General features: G+C 41.5%; 1 protein-coding gene across 4 annotated transcripts in view; it reads left to right on the top strand.

Annotated features, from left to right (window-relative positions):
• Nucleotides 1-19988, top strand: part of SLC9A7 (solute carrier family 9 member A7) — a 153062-nt gene that overhangs the window by 85467 nt on the left and 47607 nt on the right. For 3 of the 4 annotated variants that reach the window (XM_004282005.3, XM_033409712.2, XM_033409713.2), the window contains exons 6-12: nucleotides 10546-10651; nucleotides 10985-11126; nucleotides 12083-12188; nucleotides 13446-13534; nucleotides 13627-13740; nucleotides 15945-16056; nucleotides 18957-19110. In XM_004282005.3, the coding sequence (XP_004282053.1) occupies nucleotides 10546-10651; nucleotides 10985-11126; nucleotides 12083-12188; nucleotides 13446-13534; nucleotides 13627-13740; nucleotides 15945-16056; nucleotides 18957-19110 (823 nt within the window). Of the gene's footprint in view, nucleotides 1-10545; nucleotides 10652-10984; nucleotides 11127-12063; nucleotides 12189-13445; nucleotides 13535-13626; nucleotides 13741-15944; nucleotides 16057-18956; nucleotides 19111-19988 lie in introns of all 4 variants that reach the window. The other variant, XM_049704820.1, reaches the window with a different exon arrangement.

The raw sequence follows: 19988 nt of genomic DNA, 5'->3' as shown, positions 1-19988 counted from the left end.
GTATGCCTGCTGGTGATGCCCCCTGTTGATGTCTGGTTAGCATCTGAAAGCTTAGAGTAGTGGTTTTAGTGCCTAGATTTACGATTATCTGGAGCAGCCTCATGATATAGTTGACATTTTTCAACTCCAAATTATTTTTTGTTTACTCTCAATAAATGAGTTGAACTTTTTGAAAAGAAAGGCGTGATGGGAAGTGGTTTCAGAATCTCCCTTAATCCTAACAAAAGTAGAGAAAGCAAGACAAGCAAAAAAGAAAACACAGACTCTACTAGCTGACAGAGTATCTCCATGAATCCCCAGTTATCAACTGGGGGGGTCAAACTACCTGTAGCAGTGAGACTTAGGGATAAGAACAGCAGCTGTGCTGGAGGAAGCAAAGGAAAGAGGGGCTGCTGGTCATTTTGATTGTCAGGGAACCTAGAAATTTCCCACAAGTATTCACAGTCAAAAGGAGGGATCCCCACTGGGAGCAAAGAATTTTATGGTTGTATTGGATAACATCAGTGAATATTGGGAGGAGGCTTTTCAGGCTCTAATTTGTGGGGGAGGGCAAGGAGACTGGAGGAGGCGTGAGGCTGCTGGAGTGACCTGGGCCCTCAGACCTCTCAGGAAGTTCCTTGTAGAAGATCTCTCTGCAAGGACAGAGCCACTGCCTAAAAATGACCTGCTCGGACCACAGACCTTGATTGATGGGGCATTAAAGGAGAAAGAAAGCTCAGATAGTAATGGTGGAGAAGGCCAGAGGAAGTCGATCTGAGTATTGGCTACACCTCTGGGTGGCTACGCCTCTGGACCATATTTTTAATACTTCAATGTAAAACCAGAAGAGGGAGCCCTAGAGCCATGAAACTGGAAAAGCTGTTCTGGGTCTTCTACCCCCTACCCACCTCGCTTAATATGGGCAGCAGAAATGGATTGAGGTTGAACTTCATGTAAATATAAGAAAAAATGGGGATAACCCCTATGAATAATAAGGTTACAGATAATGAAGTCATACCAGAAGAAGAGGGTCCCAAAGCAGATGAAACTTTATTAACATTCCAACAGAAGCTAAAGTAAGTTAAGAAAATGATAGAAGTTATAAAAGAACTGTATACATCAGGATTGGAAAATTCAGAAATGAGAGGACTACACAATAGGGCGTTATGAAAAGAGAGCTGACAGAAAGGAATGGAGGGGGAACCCATGGAGAAAAAGAGATGTAAAGTATTAAAACAATAAATTTGAAAATGGGTAAACCCCGAATGATAGTGTCAAGGAATTTACATCAGTGGTCAAACTATAAGGAAATGCAAGGAAATGATTCCTATAAATCATGTTACTGGTTACTTTTGAGTGAAGGAAGGGGCTTGAGATTGGGAAGGAACATATTGTGGGGGGCTTCTGTGGGGGTTGGCAAAGTTCCATTTCTTGAACTGGATGATGGTTACAAGAGTGGTTGGCTTATAATAGTGCTAAATATTTGTTTGGTTTTGTTTTCTAATAGTATCAGTTAGTAATGCACTTGGCTGCAAATAACAGAAAAATCTGGCTAATACTAGCTTAAACAGAGAGCTATTTAACTTGGCTAACGGCTCCGAGCTGGTGCCATGGCTGCCACTACAGTCAGGCACTCAGTCTTTCTAGGTCATTACCCTTGGGTTTCAGACACACCTTAGTTGCCCCATGGAGGCAAGATGACTGCACTGCGTCCAGTCTCCTCCCTCTTCCAGGCAGCAAAAGTGGCACTCACCACAAGGGAAGCTGAAGAAGTGAGTTTAGTTTTTCAGGTCGTTATGGCAGAAACTAACAAAGCAGGAGGTAGTTGGGTGTGAGTGTTGAAAGAGAACCCCGCCTGCATGTGTACATTTAGAGCGGTGGTTCTCAACCGGGGGTGATTCTGCGCCACACCCCTCCCCCCACCCCCCTGCCCAGCAGACATTTGGCAATGTCTGGAGACATTTTTAGTTGTCACAACTTGGCAGGGGAGAATGTGCAGTGCTACTGGTATCTTGTGGGTAGAGGTCAGGGATGCTGCTAAACTGTCTTATGAGGCACAGGACAGCCCCCACGACAGAGTAATATGGCCCCGAATATCAGTAGAACTGAAGTTGAGAAACTCCAAAGCCCTTTCGGGTGGGTCCATAAAGTCAAAACTGATTTAATAATAATAGTAGTACATCATTTGTCTTTTTTACTTATGTTCTTTCACAAGTGTACCATTGAGTGGAGTTTTCCAGGGGCTATATAATGTGTGATACTGACTCTCTGTTGATCGAATGCAGAAACAGATATGAGAACCATCTATCTTCCATTACTTCACATGTTAAAGAGATCTGAGAAAATGTAAAACAGTGGCTCTCTTCTATTTTTTTTGTTGTTTTGGAAAATATAATTATTTTTCATTAAAAATATGTTAACATATAATGGTTTTACTAGTAATTTAAATGAATAAATATTTAATTTTTTGTTTTATTCAATAAATATTGATACCTATAGCCCACAAAACTAAAGCTCTTTGGGGCCTCAAAATTTTCTAAGGGTGTAAAGAAGTCCTGAGATCAAAAGTATAGAGCTGCTGGTCTGGAAAATAGATGATTTTTTTAAAAAAATTTTAATATCATTTTATCTTTTTATATAGCAGATTCTTATTAGTCATCAATTTTATACACATCAGTGTATACATGTCAATCCCAATTGCCCAATTCATCACACCACCATCCCCACCCCCCTGCCGCTTTCCCCCCTTGGTGTCCATACATTTGTTCTTTACATCTGTGTCTCAATTTCTGCGCTGCAAACCGGTTCACCTGTACGATTTTCTAGGTTCCACATATATACGTTAACGTATGATATTTGTTTTTCTCTTTCTGACTTACTTCAATCTGTATGACAGTCTCTAGGTCCATCCACGTCTCAACAAATGACCCAATTTCGTTCCTTTTTGTGGCTGAGTAATATTCCATTGTATATATGTACCACATCTTCCTTATCTATTCGTCTGTCGATGGGCATTTAGGTTGCTTCCATGACCTGGCTATTGTAAATAGTGCTGCAGTGAATATTGGGGTGCATGTGCCTTTTTGAATTATGGTTTTCTCTGGGTATATGCCCAGTAGTGGGATTGCTGGATCATATGGTAATTCTATTTTTAGTTTTTTAAGGAACCTCCATACTGTTCTCCATAGTGGCTGTATCAGTTTACATTCCCACCAACAGTGCAAGTGGGTTCCCTTTTCTCCACACCCTCTCCAGCATTTGTTTGTAGATTTTCTGATGATGCCCATTCTACCTGGTGTGAGGTGATACCTCATTGTAGATTTGATTTGCATTTCTCTAATAATTAGTGATGTTGAGCAGCTTCTCATGTGCTTCTTGGCCATCTGTATGTCTTCTTCGGAGAAATGTCTGTTTTGGTCTTCTCCCCATTTTTGGATTGGGTTGTTTGTTGCTTTCATATTGAGCTGCATGAGCTGTTTATATATTTTGAAGATTAATCCTTTGTCCGTTGATTCGTCTGCAAATATTTTCTCCCATTCTGCGGGTTGTCTTTTTGTCTTGTTTATGGTATCCTTTGCTGTGCAAAAGCTTTGAAGTTTCATTAGGTCCCATTTGTTTATTGCGTTTTTATTTCCATTACTCTAGGAGGTGGATCAAAAAAGATCTTGCTGTGATTTATGTCAAAGAGTGTCCTTCCTATGTTTTCCTCTAAGAGTTTTATAGTGTGTGGTCTTACATTTAGGTCTCTAATCCATTTTGAGTTTATTTTTGTGTATGGTGTTAGGGAATGTTCTGATTTCATTCTTTTACATGTACCTGTCCAGTTTTCCCAGCACCACTTATTGAAGAGATTGTCTTTTCTCCATTGTATATCCTTGCCTCCTTTGTCATAGATTAGTTGACCATAGGTGCGTGGGTTTATCTCTGGGCCTTCTATCTTGTTCCATTGATCTGTGTTTCTGTTTTTGTGCCAGTACCATATTGTCTTGATTACTGTACCTTTGTAGTATAGTCCGAAGTCAGGGAGTCTGATTCCTCCAGCTCTGTTTTTTTCCCTCAAGACTGCTTTGGCTATTTGGCGTCTTCTGTGTCTCCATACAAATTTTAAGATTTTTTGTTCTAGTTCCGTAAAAAGTGCCATTGGTAATTTGATAGGGATTGCATTGAATCTGTAGATTGCTTTGGGTAGTATAGTCATGTTAACAATATTGATTCTTCCAATCCAAGAACATGGTATACCTCTCCATCTGTTGGTATCATCTTTAATTTCTTTCATCAGTTTCTTATAGTTTTCTGCATACAGGTCTTTTGTCTCCCTAGGTAGGTTTATTCCTAGGTATTTTATTCTTATTGTTGCAGTGGTAAAGGGGAGTGTTTCCTTAATTTCTCTTTCAGATTTTTCATCATTAGTGTATAGCAATGCAAGAGATTTCTGTGCATTAATTTTGTATCCTGCAACTTTACCAAATTCATTGATTAGCTCTAGTAGTTTTCTGGTGGCATCTTTAGGATTCCCTATGTACAGTATCATGTCATCCGCAAACAGTGACAGTTTTACTTCTTCTTTTCCAATTTGTATTCCTTTTATTTCTCTTTCTTCTCTGATTGCCGTGGCTAGGACTTCCAAAACTATGTTGAATAATAGTGGCGAGAGTTGACATCCTTGTCTTGCTCCTGATCTTAGAGGAAATGCTTTCAGTTTTTCACCATTGAGAATGATGTTTGCTGTGGGTTTGTCGTATATGGCCTTTATTATGTTGAGGTAGGTTCCCTCTATGCCCACTTTCTAGAGAGTTTTTATCATAAATGAGTGTTGAATTTTGTCAAAAGCTTTTTCTGCATCTATTGAGATGATCATATGGTTTTTATTCTTCAGTTTGTTAATATGGTGTATCAGATTGATTGATTTGCATATATTGAAGAAACCTTGCATCCCTGGGATAAATCCCACTTGATCATGGTGTATGATCCTTTTACTGTGTTGTTGGATTCTGTTTGCTAGTATTTTGCTGAGGCATTTTGCATCTGTATTCGTCAGTGATATTGGTCTGTAATTTTCTTTTTTTGTAGTATCTTTGTCTGGTTTTGGTATCAGGGTGATGGTGGCCTCATAGAATGAGTTTGGGAGTGTTCCTTCCTCCTCAATTTTTTGGAAGAGTTTGAGAAGAATGGGTGTTAGCTCTTCTCTAAATGTTTGATAGAATTCACCTGTGAAGCCATCCGGTCCTGGACTTTTGTTTGTTGGAAGATTTTTAATCACAGTTTCATGTTCATTACCTGTGATTGTTCTGTTCATATTTTCTGTTTCTTCCTGGTTTAGTCTTGGAAGCCTATACCTTTCTAAGAAATTGTCCATTTCTTCCAGGTTGTCCATTTTATTGGCATGGAGTTGCTTCTGGTAGTCTCTTAGGATGCTATGTATTTCTGTGGTGTCTCTTGTAACTTCTCCTTTTTCATGTCTAATTTTATTGATTTGAGTCCTCTCCCTCTTTTTCTTGATGAGTCTGGCTAATGGTTTATCAATTTTGTTTATCTTCTCAAAGAACCAGCTTTTAGTTTTATTGATCTTTGCTATTGTTTTCTTTGTTTCTATTTCATTTATTTCTGCTCTGATCTTTATGATTTCTTTCCTGCTAACTTTGGGTTTTGTTTTTCCTTCTTTCTCTAGTTCCTTTAGGTGTAAGGTTTGATTGTTTATTTGAGATTTTTCTTGTTTCTTTAGGGAGGCTTTTATAGCTATAAACTTCCCTCTTAGAACTGCTTATGCTGCATCCCATAGGTTTTGGATTGTCGTGTTTTCATTGTCATTTGTCTCCAGGTATTTTTTGATTTCCTCTTTGATTTCTTCAGCGATCTCTTGGTTATTTAGTAACGTATTGTTTAGCCTCCATGTGTTTGTGTTTTTTACGTTTTTTCCCCTGTAATTCATTTCTAATCTCATAGCGTTGTGGTCAGAAAAGATGCTTGATACGATTTCAATTTTCTTAAATTTACTGTGGCTTGATTTGTGACCCAAGATATGATTTATCCTGGAGAATGTTCCATGCGCACTTGAGAAGAAAGTGTAATCTGCTGTTTTTGGATGGAATGTCATATAAATATCAATTAAATCTATCTAGTCTATTGTGTCATTTAAAGCTTCTGTTTCCTTATTTGTTTTCTTTTTGGATGATCTGTCCATAGGTATAAGTGAGGTGTTAAAGTCACCCACTATTATTGTGTTACTGTCGATTTCCTCTTTTATAGCTGTTAGCAGTTACCTTATGTATTGAGGTGTTCCTATGTTGGGTGCATATATATTTATAATTGTATATCTGCTTCTTGGATTGATCCCTTGATCATTATGCAGTGTCCTTCCTTGTCTCTTGTAACATTCTTTATTTTAAAGTCTATTTTATCTGATATGAATATTGCTACTCCAGCTTTCTTTTGATTTCCATTTGCATGGAATATCTTTTTCCATCCCCTCACTTTCAGTCTGTATGTGTCCCTAGGTCTGAAGTGGGTCACTTGTAGACAGCTTATATAGGGGTCTTGTTTTTTATCCATTCAGCAAGGCTGTGTCTTTTGCTTGGAGCATTTAATCCATTCACGTTTAAGGTAATTATCGATATGTATGTTCCTATTACCATTTTCTTAATTGTTTTGGGTTTGTTTTTGTAGGTCCTTTTCTTCTCTTGTGTTTCCCACTAAGAGAAGTTCCTTTAGCATTTGCTGTAGAGCTGGTTTGGTGATGCTGAATTCTCTTAGCTTTTGCTTGTCTGTAAAGCTTTTGATTTCTCCATGGAAGCTGAATGAGATCCTTGCTGGGTAGAGTAATCTTGGTTGTAGGTTCTTCCCTTTCATCACTTTAAGTATATCATGCTACTCCCTTCTGGCTTGTAGAGTTTCTGCTGAGAAATCAGCTGTTAACCTTATGGGAGTTCCCTTGTATGTTATTTGTTGTTTTTCCTTTGCTGCTTTCAGTAATTTTTCTTTGTCTTTAATTTTTGCCAATTTGATTACTATGTGTCTCCGTGTGTTTCTCCTTGGTTTTATCCTGTGTGGGACTCTCTATGCTTCCTGGACTTGGGTGGGTACTTCCTTTCCCATGTTAGGGAAGATTTCGACTATAATCTCTTCTAATATTTTCTTGGGTCGTTTCTCTTTCTCTTCTACTTCTGGGACCCCTATAATGCGAATGTTGTTGCGTTTAATGTTGTCCCAGAGGTCACTTAGGCTGTCTTCATTTCTTTTCATTCTTTTTTCTTTATTCTGTTCTGCAGCAGTGAATTCCACCATTCTGTCTTCCGGTCACTTATCCGTTCTTCTGCCTCAGTTATTCCGCTATTGATTCCTTCTAGTGTAGTTTTCATTTCAGTTATTGTGTTGTTCATCTCTGTTTGTTTGTTATTTCATTCTTCTAGGTCTTTGTTAAACATTTCTTGCATCTTCTTGATCTCTGCCTCCATTCTTTTTCTGACGTCCTGGATCATCTTCACTATCATTACTCTGAATTCTTTTTCTGGAAGGTTGCCTATCTCCACTTCATTTAGTTGTTTTTCTGGGGTTTTATCTTCTTCCTTCATCTGGTACATAGCCCTCTGCCTTTTCATCTTGTCTCTCTTTCTGTGAATGTGGTTTTTGTTCCCCAGGCTGCAGGACTGTAGTTCTTCTTGCTTCTGCTGTCTGCCCTCTGGTGGATGAGGCTATCTAAGATGCTTGTGCAAGTTTCCTGATCGGAGGGACTGGTGGTGGGTAGAGCTGGGTGTTGCTCTGGTGGGCAGAGCTCAGTAAATCTTTAATCTGCTTGTCTGCTGATGGCTGGGACTGGGTTCCCTCCCTGTTGGTTGTTTGTCCTGAGGCAACCCAACACTGGAGCCTCCCTGGGCTCTTTGGTGGGGCTAATGGCAGACTCTGGGAGGGTTCACGCCAAGGAGTACTTCCCAGAACTTCTGCTGCCAGTGTCCTTGTCCTCATGGTGAGCCACAGCCACCCCCCGCCTCTGCAGGAGACCCTCCAACACTAGGAGGTAGGTCTGGTTCAGTCTCCTATGGGGTCACTGCTCCTTCCCCCGGTTTCTGATGTGCACACTACTTTGTGTGTGCCCTCCAAGAGTGGAGTCTCTGTCTTCCCAGTCCTGTCAAAGTCCTGCAATCAAATCCCACTAGCCTTCAAAGTCTTATTCTCTAGGAATTCCTCCTCCCGTTGCTGGACCCCCAGGATGGTAAGCCTGACGTGGGGCTCAGAACCTTCACTCCCGTGGGTGCACTTCTGTGGTATAAGTGTTCTCCAGTCTGTGAGTCAGCCACCCAGCAGTTACGGGATTTGATTTTACTGTGATTGCGCCCCTTCTATCGTTTCATTGTGGCTTCTCCTTTGTCTTTGGATGTGGGGTATCTTTTTTGGTGAGCTCCAGTGTCTTCCTGTGGATGATTGTCCAACAGCTAGTTGTAATTCTGGTGTTCTCACAAGAGGGAGTGAGAGCACGTCCTTCTACTCTGACATCTTGGTTCATAATCGAAAATAGCTGATTTTTAAATGTCTATGAAATGTGAAAACTGTGAGAAGTGTAATTATGTATACTCTGTTATAAATGAAGACTTTCATTATTTCGTAATCCTTTATTAAACCTTCACTGTGCCCCGACCCTATGCTGGAGCACAGTGATCAATAAAATAGGGTTTCTATTTCCATGTTCTTTCTTTTTATTCCTGGTAGTCATTAACAGACATTTAAAGAGAAATTGATTTTGTTAGCTCTAAACTCAAACTTGAATGACCAGAAATAGGCATTTTGCCCCCATTATGTTTTTTTTATTTTTAATTTAAAAATTTTTAATTATTGTAGTTAATATGTAATGTTACATTAGTTTTAGGTGTACAGCAAAGTATTACGTTATTTTTTTCCAGATTATATTCTTTTTTTTTAACATCTTTATTGGAGTATAACTGCTTTACAGTGGTGTGTTAGTTTCTGCTTTATAACAAAGTGAATCAGTTATACATATAGATATGTCCCCATATCTCTTCCCTCTTGCATCTCCGTCCCTCCCACTCTCCCTATCCCACCCCTCTAGGTGGTCACAAAGCACCAAGCTGATCTCCCTGTGCTATGCGGCTGCTTCCCACTAGCTATCTATTTTACGTTTGGTAGTGTATATATGTCCATACCACTCTCTCGCTTTGTCACAGCTTACCCTTCCCCCTCCCCATATCCTCAAGTCCATTCTCTTATATTACAAATTTTTGAATAAACTTTTTGTTGTATCTTTTGGATCTTAAAAGGTGTAAGTCTGGGCCGATGACAAATTACCAGGAAATTGAACCTGCACTTTTATCTTCTAGTTTGGGAGCATGGCAGAGCCAGCTAGCACCAAGTTTACATGCTCTTCAGATCCCCAGCAAGCCCAGGTTTATGATCTTTCCATGTGCGGAGTCCTTTTTCCAATGCTTTACCACTAAGATTTTGAGATTAAAATGGTGCTTATGGGACTTCCCTGATGGCGCAGTGGTTAAGCATCCACCTGCCAATGCAGGGGACATGGGTTCGATCCCTGGTCCGGGAGGATCCCCCATGCCGTGGAGCAACTAAGCCTGTGCGCCACAACTACTGAGCCCGCGCGCTGAGAGCTTGTGCTCCACAACAAGAGAAGCCACCGCAATGAGAAGCCTGCGCACCGCAATGAAGAGTAGTCCCAGCTCCCCACAACTAGAGAAAGCCCACACGCAGCAGCAAAGACCCAACACAGCCAAAAGTAAATTAGTTAATTAATTTAAAAAATAAAATGAAAAATAAAATAAAATAAAATAGGGTTTCTTTGCAGCAACATGGATGGACCTAGAGACTATCATACTAAGTGAAGTAAGTCAGAAAGAGAAAGACAAATACCATATGATATCACTTAATTTGGAATCTAAAATATGACGTGAACGAACCTATCTATGAAACAGAAAGAGACTCACAGACATAGAGAACAGACTTGTGGTTGCCAAAGGAGAGGAGGGTGGGGGAGGGATGGAATGGGAGATTTGGATTAGCAGATGCAAACTGTTATATATATCAATAGAATGGATAAACTAGCACAGGGAACTATATTCAGTATCTGTGATAAACCGTAATGGAAAAGAATACGAAAAAGAGTGTGTATGTGTGTGTGTGTGTATTCAGATATCACTTTGCTGTAACCTGAAACTAACACAACTTTGTAAATCAACTATACTTCAATAAAATAAAAAATAAAATAGAGTTTCTGCCTTCAAAGAGATTTCACCCCACCAGTAGAGCCAAGTCACATTAATTGTGATTATTTTTTTACGTTCTGTAATAGAAGTGTTTTCAAAGTGTGATGAGATTACAGTTGAGAGCACAGTGTTATTAGAATCAAGCATCATATCACTCCTCATTAAGATTAAGAAGATTGCCATTTTCATTTCTGCCATAGACAGACGACCCATCTTTGACTCCCTTCCTGTCTCCCAAACCACCCTGTCCCACCAAAGATAAGAATTGCTTCTATGAATTTGTTATCAATGGCTTAAAGTCAGAAACCGAAACTAACTTGTATGCTTTTGTCCCATGTTTTAGTGACTGTCCTGGCGATATTTAATGAATTGCACGCAGATGTGGACCTTTACGCACTTCTGTTTGGAGAAAGTGTCCTAAATGATGCTGTTGCCATTGTACTGTCCTCGTAAGTAACAATATTTCTGCCTGGGAAGAGAGACTCTGGCTTCCTGAATGCTCTGGGCTAAAATCAGAGGCCCATCTTAATAGTGTTAAATTTTTGAATTGGGTGCTCTTCTAAATGAGGTTTATCGACTTAGTTGATAAAGTTACGTTGCTTTGTCCAGTTGGCAGCGGTTGGAATGCTGATACCATCATAACATGGTGACTGCAGATTAAATTAAATGAATACACCATGGGGAGTGCTCTGCAGAGTGTAGATGCCTATGTTTGTCGATATTTGTAAGTACCATGGTGTAAAACCAGCTTAGTGTTTTTTAACTCTCTCTTTAAACTCCAGGTCTATTGTTGCCTACCAGCCAGCGGGGCTGAACACTCACGCCTTTGATGCTGCTGCCTTTTTTAAGTCAGTTGGCATTTTTCTAGGTATATTTAGTGGCTCTTTTACCATGGGAGCTGTGACTGGTGTTGTGACTGCTCTAATATCCTTTTTGTAGTTTCTGCCCCTGCCTAAGTATGACTATGTGGCATTGCACTTGGGAAAAGAAAGTTCTCAGTTCTTCCTTTCAGAAATGAATCTTAAGTTAATTGTCCCACTGGGGGCTGGGGGCTCCTGAAATGTCACCCTTTGGTGAAACATGACAGTCGATGGCCTAGCTAAGAGTTTGAGAAAATGTTTGAGAGTGTAGCTCTTGGTTTAGCTCTGTCCTCACCTTTGTGTTTTCTGTCCTCCCTATAAACCTGTCGGAGATAGGAGCTTGGGGGAAGTGTCAGTTTTTTGGGGGGATGGGGTGGGGCTGAAAGAGTGGAAGAGCCAGGAGGAGGCTGGGAATCAGGGAGCACCTCTCAGGAGGCTGGGAGGAAGCAGGCTGTGAAGTACTTTAGCCGCAGCCTGACTGCTGTTGTCCACTGTTCCAGGCCATATGGGACTAACGTGGCCGTAAGTAGCCAGGGACTATCTGGGGGAATTACAGCAAGGTGGCCTTCTTTAAGCCGAGGACTGCACAATATTGCCTTAAAAACCAACCAACCAACAAACCAACCAACATAAAAGCAAAGTGCAGAATGAGCAGGCAAGCCTTCCACAGGTTAAGATTTAATCATTTTAAGTGTACAATTCAGTGGCCTTAGGTGCATCCACAATGTTGTGTAACCATCCCCGCGATTTCCCGAACCTTCTTCGTCATCCCCAACAGAAAGTGTGTGCCCATTAAACAATATGATCCCTATATCCTCCCCTCTCCCAGCCCTTGGAAACCTCTATTCTACTGGGAAGCTTCATTTTCTTTACTTTCAAAACCAAGCAGCAGCTCTGGGGCCCCAAAGGAAGAGCCGAAGGGAAAGGGTAGCCCTTAGGGAGGGGTCCTGGGCTAAGAGAGTGTGGTTCTCGGTGACCCTGATGCTTGTTGCTGGAGACAGTTCCTTGACAGGAGCTGACGTGACCAAGTTTACCAAGCTGCACTGCTTCCCCCTGCTGGAGACGGCGCTCTTCTTCCTGATGTCGTGGAGCACCTTCCTCTTGGCAGAAGCCTGTGGGTTTACCGGTGGGTTTCCTCTGCCCTTGGCCACCCTTCCCCTCACTGTGGCGGAGGCTGTGGGAGCTTGAGGGGAGCGAAGAATTCTTAAATAGCTGCTGCCCGGAGTTGATAAACCACTCACGGAGTGTCCATATGGAGGACTGCTGAGCAAGGCTGCTGTTCCGCCTTATGAATAATTTAGTTTCCCAGAGCTACATATTTTTTAAAGGATAAGCTTTATTGTTTCAAACTCAGTTACATCTTTGAGTACTCGTTCTAACTATAAGTAGATACTTAGCTGCAAAAGTTACTGAATATATTAACACCTCATTTGTATCCTCCCCTGGATTGCTTCGTTATTTTACAAACAGTAGCAATAACAAGCAAAATATATATCCTTTTAAAGGTAATTTTGCTTTTACTCAGATGAGTGTGAGCACAATTTTTCCTTGTTTTGTTTTTGGTCTGTTTAATCATTGCTTTTCAATACTGTGTTTTTATGGTGCCCGTTTCATAGATTATTAGTGGGAGTGATCATGTGGTTTTAGTTCCTCACATTCCCTCATTAAAAAAAATAAATCATTGGATTTTTCTATTAGAAAACTCAAGTACAGTTACTATATATACATAATCCAGGTAATTCGGAAGTCCTTTTTATCGTCTTTTCAAAATATTGCAGCATATCTTTATATGCCCCACTTCCTTTAAAACTTGACAATCATCTGTAAATATATAGGCGAAGTCCCAGGTGTGTTAATTGTCTTACACAACAAAATAGTCACCGTTAACCAGAAATCTAGATTATCAGGGCCAGGATAATTGGACTAGTACTCTGGATCCATTTTGTCTGAAGCCCTAGACCATGCAAAAATATAAAGCATTGGCTTGAAATTAAATGCATTCATTCAGTGAACAGAGAGGAATATGACAAAAGTGTGTGATGGGCGCACACTTCACAGTCTCTTTGAGGGAATGAATGCTAAATGCCATGCCATATAGAGATGGCCACTTCAGTAGGAGTTTAGAAGAGGGGAGAGAATGCTCTTAAATCTGGAACAAGAGGTAAATCAGTGGTCTTGTCTTTGAAGGAGGGCAGGGTTGGGAGAAGCAAAGGTTGATATGAGAAGTGTGGGCAGAGGGAGCTTTCAGTAATAGGAAATTTTCAAAAACTTTCAGGAAGTTGGGTATGCTGGGCTTGACTACCTTAACTTTTTGTTTCAGGTAGGATTTTTTTCTGCTTCTTTTTTTCCCTCCATTGATTTTTTTTTAAAACTCTCTTGCCAGGCGTTGTAGCTGTCCTTTTCTGTGGAATCACACAAGCTCATTACACCTACAACAATCTGTCGGTGGAATCAAGAAGTCGAACGAAGCAGGTGAGGGAGAGGCCTGTGTCCCCACAAGTGACCTGCGAATACAAGGGAGGGGACCCACAGGGTTTACGGCTTCCTTTTCCCTTTTTGTGCAGCTCTTTGAGGTGTTACACTTCCTGGCAGAGAACTTCATCTTCTCCTACATGGGCCTGGCGCTGTTTACCTTCCAGAAGCACGTTTTCAGCCCCGTTTTCATCATTGGAGCTTTTGTATCCTTTTTTTGGTTCCCCCATTTTCTACACGGAAAGACGACCACTGCTGCGGAAGCTGTAACAACAATAATTTCTAGTTTGGCGGGGAGGTGACTGAGCCAGCACTGGTTCATGGTATTTTTATGATGAGAAAAAGAAGGCTTAAGTGGTAAATATAAAGCTAAGTGTATTTGATTTCAAGGACTGGTGTTGATTCTAGGGTTGCCCTTTCTGCGTTTTCTGTGTAAGGTGGCCTTTCTGTTACACTGGTGATTGGCAGGTGGTAGTTTGTTTTTTAAAGCACACTTCCTAGCAGAGCTAAAAATCAGCAACCGGTATCAGTCCCCCAAATTGTTTTTTTCTCATCGCCACGTGAATTCCAATCCAGGAGCTTCCCCGTTTGGAAGACCTGAAGATTCTGTGTCTCTTGCTCTCAGCTGCACGTGGTTGCAAGCAGCCCTTCCTCTCACCGCCCAGGGCAGCCCACAGGCAGTGTGCACGCTTTCACCCAAGCTTCCGTATGGTGACCCTTTTCTTTAACGCAAAAAAAAAAAAAAAAGAAATGGAGAGGAAGGGCAGATGAAATGGAGAAATACTGGGTTCTTTGATTTAGTCCCATCGTGAGAGCAGTTTTTGGAAGAGAGACACAGTTTTGGGGGTTGGCTCCTCTCAAGTGAGGAGAGATACAAATGCCCAGCAGTACGTGGACAGCTGAGGGCTTTGCTCAGTTGGCCTCAGATCCTTATTGTTTTCGTTAAAGTGAACTCTTCTGGGCCTTGGAACTATAGCAGGAGTCCACTATTGCCTTTTCTGAGGTCTCATGGGTATCCTTAGATCTTGGGATGCTGGCCCCCCCAAAAAAGGAGTATTTTTCTCTTCTGGGCTTCTCATTTATTGTGCAGGTATAAATGATACTCATCAAGCAGCTAGAGAGCGACAGTGGCCTAATGCCATGCCAGAGTCCTGCCAGTTAGAGTGTTATCTGCTTCAACTGGGGCTCATTTCTTAGATTTACACACTCAACAGACCACGAGCTAAAGATCCAGCGGATCAGTGTTTTTATTCTTAAGAAAGACCTGGCATGTCATTTTGATTTGCATTCTTAGCGCGGCATCCTGTGAGAGATAGTGAGAGTGCTGCCTTGTTTACAGCGAGGGGGCCTTGTTCAAGGGGGAGCCGGGGCCTCTGTGAATCCTGAAGGCCGCTTCCACTTGCGGACTTATGCGTGGCTCCTGGGATAGAATGTTATAAGCACGACCTCTTTCCTTCTGTGAAAAAGAAAACAAAACAATAGCAAAAAGGGGAAAAAAAGAGAGCGAGAAAAGAAGAAAAGTAGTTAGTATTTTATCCTAGAGAAGGCAGAAGACAGTCCCGCCCTCGCTTCTGTCTGAAACAGCTGCAGCTCCGGCTGGTCGAAACGGAAGCTCCCTGTTCCTCTGGCTCCCACAGTGGTTTCCTCCTATGACCAGGGCAGTGTGCATCTCTCTGCTGGGCTCTGTTCTAAACTCAGCAAGTGACGAATGACCGGTTTCCCTGAATTCTTTGGTTTGCACAGTAAGAGTTCCTCTTCCACACTCCTCCGTTTCCATCTCTTACCTCCCCAAAGATATGTTAGCCACTTAGGCAGATAAATCTCCCCAGGGTGATCCTTGTGAGGAATATGAATATGTCTTCATGGTAGGAATACTGTAAGTTTCCCCACCTCTTATTTGTAGTATCTTCCTGGTCATACAAACCCCTGATGTTTACTTCCAACCAAAGCTTACAAGCTCACCCACCAAGCTTTCTCTTTATAGTTTGACTCAGGGGTTAGTAATTTTTTCTTCTTGTGATTTTTTTTCTTCCAATAGAGTCCAGCACGCTGTTTGCTTCTCTTAACTCCCCACCCCAGCCACGGCACCTTAGCTTATTTCTGGACTCATTTTTAGGTAGGTCGGAGACTTGGTCCATATCAGTTTAATCAAATCAAGAAGTTACAACAGTGTGTTTAACAGGCCAAAAATTGTCTCTGTGAGCCAGGAGGTTGGGAAAATTGGCCAGTGGAATCCCACTTGCTGCTGAGACTTGTTTGGTGGGAAATGAGACAGCCTGCCTTCTCTGTGCAACTCTCCTGATCACAGCAAGGTGTCATGGCATTCCTAAAACTCTCTGCTCAGTCACAGGTTGTGTGAAAGTGCTATCCTGGAAACCTGTTGGGCCCTTAACCTCCACCTGGCGGCCAGGTTGCCATCTTCCTGGGAAGAGCTGCACACATCTACCCGCTCTCCTTCTTCCTCAACTTGGGCAGAAGGCACAAGATTGGCTGGAATTTTCAACACATGATGATGTTTTCAGGTAAAAAAAAAATGTAAATAAAATGAGTTTTATTAACTTTCTATGGAGTAAAAGAAATAAAATATACTCACATTAGCAAGATGAGCCCCAAACTGGAAGATAACAGCTGTGATAGTTCTGCTTGACTTACACTGTCTCCCAAATGCTTCCTCTTCACTACAAAGCTGAGAAGAGTGGAGAAGCCACTGAGGGGACAAAGGACAATAAAGAAATATGTGGAGATAAAGAAAGGAGAGAGCAATTGGCATGAGGTAGATGGTGCAGTGAGAGTGGAAAGCATCCGACTTTATAGACGAGACCCAAGTAAGAGCATCTCTGTAGAGCAGAGGGAGGAGATAGGCAAAAGGCCACCGTGACCCTTAAAGGTGCCTCTGTCCGGGAAGGGGGAGAGGCTGTACAAGAGGCAACGTGAGTAGCAGCCCTTTACTGGCACACAGTAGTTCTTGGAGGCCTCAGAGAGTCATACTGAAATCACACCAGCAGGCACTGCTCAGCAAAGCAGTTGCTTTGTCTAGTCCTTGCTTGCATCTGCACTTAAGTACACAGCCCGCCTTAATGATTTCCTTTCACTCTGACACACATTTGTTGAGCATCCTTGTTATATAAGTCACACTTCAAGGTTGTGGAGGATACAGAAACCCACCTCCTTCCAGGAGCTCACAGTCCACTGGGGGGAGACAGGTGTACAAAGAGCTAAGTTTCTCCCAAGAGAGGCTGGTGAATTGCACAAGAGAGGCTAGTGAATTGCACAAAAGAAAAGCAGGGCCCAGGGCCATCTTCGCCAAGGGGTAGCCTTCGAACTGGACTTGGATGCAGTGGCATTTCAGGAGGTGGCAGGTTGGAAGGGCAGGAAAGCATTGCTGTGTGTGGCTTTTTCAGGGAAGGGTAGCAGTCTGGTTTAAATGTGAGACACATGGGATAATGCAGAACGAGAGTGAGGTTGGAAAGGGAAATTGCATGTAAACTGGTGCAAGCCTTCAGGTTGCATCTGAATCACCTGTTGGGCCGGTTAATAGCAGATTGCTGGGCCCCACCACCAGAGTGTGATTCTGAGGGTATGGGGTGAGCCCCGAGAATTTGCATCTCTAACATCTTCTCAGCTGCTGCTGCTGCTGCAGCTGGTTTGAGGACCACACTTCAAGAATCATTGCTGGAGTCTAGACCACGGAGAAGCTCCAGTGCTATGCCAAAGAGTTGGGCTTTTATCCAAGAGCAGCTGGGAAACGTTAGAGGTTTCTGAGGAGGGCAATGACAGACCAGATCGTCCATACATATTAGAAAAATGCCAGTGGAAAGAGAAAGATTAATTGGAGATAGCTCTATCACCTAGACAAACTTTTAAGTGTGTTCATTATCTTCTGTGCTGAAAGACTGAGAAGTACACAGTGCTGTTAAAGATATCTCCCATCAAAATTATTTTCTGCTGGGAGAAATCTGGCTTTCAAAAGGAACTCATTCTTCAAGGCTATGAAAGAAATACCTGAGGTTTCACCTTCATATTGCTTACAGTGTTTACCTAATAAAGAAAAATGGAGCATGCGTTGTCTCTCTCTGGCCCTCAAGTTTTCTTCTTTGAGACAACGTCCATTTAAAGGTTTAAATATTAAGTGGTGTCGTAGCTGGCTGTAGGATGGTCTAGATGTGTGTCAATATTTGACTAGGACAGATTAATAGAGAACATCAACTTTGCTCTATTTTTTAATGTATATTTTGCTGAATCACTCTTCTTTAGTGAATTGTTGTGAAGTTCTCAGGTTAATGAAATTGTGAAATTATTGGAAAAGGTGGGAAAATATGTGAAGAAATATAATGAGTGTTAATTTTTCATTCTCATAATATACACACAGTCTTACGCATGGTGAATAGGAATTTATACTAGATAGCTATTAAAGACCATGGATTAAGTCTTTACTATAGAACAAATTAGGAGCATGGTATGGGGAAGGAACAAAAGAGCTTGGAAAGAGAAGCTCTAGAACATAAAAATGTGGCTGTAGACCAGGGGTCAGCAAATTTGGTTGCTGCCTGTTTTCATCTACCCCACGGGCTAAGAATGGCTTTTACAGATGAATATTTGCAACCTATTTGATGATAGGGGACACTAACTTTGAAACCCAATTAACTGAAATCTCCCACCCCCAGAAGAATTCCATTCTTTTCACTAGTAGACCTGGATTACAATAAATTGAACTCATTATTATAATAATTATTATTACTTATTATAATTACTTATTATAGTTTTATAACATGGCACTTATATATTATACTTATAGTATTATGCTCTTGGTTTTTGTCAATAAAATTTTGTGGAAATTTGTTTTCTCTCTTTTATGTAAGTACCTACATAACATCCTTGGTTTTTCCTCTTGGCCCACAAAGCCTAAAATATTATCTGACACTTTACAGAAAACTCACCAACTCCTGATATAGATCAGGTGATACTGTTACTTCTCTGCTTCGCTTTGCTCAGGAAATGCTGAGCTGTTTTGTGCATTTCACATACTCATACCTAGCCTGCTTCTTAAGTTTATAATGACTGTATAGTGCTGGGGTAGTACTTGGATCACAGACTTAGAGAGCTTATATGATTATTTCTTGTTTATATTTCTTTTTGGTTCATGTTATTAGCAGGAGAATTATTTCAGTAATAAAAGAGTATTATTCTAAAATGTGCTATACAAAGCGGTGCAGTGTTTTTCTCATTGCATTTGGGCATTTTGCAAAAGAAAACTTCAAATAGGAGGAAATCCTATTCCTTTAAAGTTATTTTCTGTATAAAACAACTCGACTCCTGAAGCATAAGCAGATACAATTTATTAGCCCCAGGTGGCAGCAGTGGATTTGAGGACACATTGTTATTTATCCTTATGACAGGACAGCTTCCTCTTTGGTCCCTGCAGGCCTCAGGGGAGCGATGGCATTTGCACTGGCTATTCGAGACACGGCATCCTACGCACGCCAGACGATGTTCACAACCACCCTCCTCATTGTCTTCTTCACCGTCTGGATCATTGGTGGAGGCACGACGCCCATGTTGTCATGGCTTAATATAAGGTTGGTTTGAAACCAAGGCCAGTTTTCTGTCTAACTATGTCACTATTCCCGTGCAGGGGGTGCTATCATACAGCTTAGTGCATGGAAGGCTTTTATAGTTTCTTGTTTTGTTTGGGGAAAGATTAAAAATTTAAAAACAATAAATAAAAATTCAGAGTATTGAATTTTCCACGAGGAAAAAAAATCATTAAACTGTTTGTGGGTACAAAAACACAAGGAATTAGAAACACCTGGACCTTGCTAGTGCCGCGACATTAGGGCAAGAATTCAAAAAGTCTTAAAGCTGCAGGAGAGAGAATAGACATAGCTGCTGGCAATGTCTGGCATTTCACATTCCTTTGAAATCAAACCTAAGGTCTTGAAAAATAAGCTCATCAGCTGGAAATAAAGGGAGGCCATTAGAGTTTTGTTTTAGGAGGAAACTGTATGCCGCCGTCTCTTCTTGCTTTAGTGCACAGAAGAGGTGACATTTCCTGCATAACCCTCGCTTCTTGCAGCCTCATGGACATCCCCGGCCTGTGGTTTTGTAGCTGTGTCAGCATGGAAGGTCATTGACCCAAGTTTGATTTTTTTTAAGAGCATTTGAATTGCAAACTGTGCTTGTGAGCTCCAGCACCTTACAGTAAAGAGGACATTGGAACAGGGGTCAGGAGACCCACAGCCTAACTCTGACCCTGGTTTAAGACAAGCTCCTCATGTCTTTTCAGCCTCTGTATTCCTTCACGTTAAATAAAAGCGTGCTGTCACCTTTTCTCCAGGTCCCTGCAGCTCTAAGTGTGTCCTCTGCGTCATCGAAAGTGCTCTTGCCACTTGCCTCAGTTTCAGATCTGCAAAGGGTGAACATGCTGGGAATGAGAAGACTTGGGTGGCGCATAGGT

Source organism: Orcinus orca, chromosome X, assembly GCF_937001465.1.
Source record: "Orcinus orca chromosome X, mOrcOrc1.1, whole genome shotgun sequence".
Classification (NCBI taxonomy): Eukaryota; Metazoa; Chordata; class Mammalia; order Artiodactyla; family Delphinidae; genus Orcinus; species Orcinus orca.
This window is presented reverse-complemented; position numbering and strand designations above follow the sequence as displayed.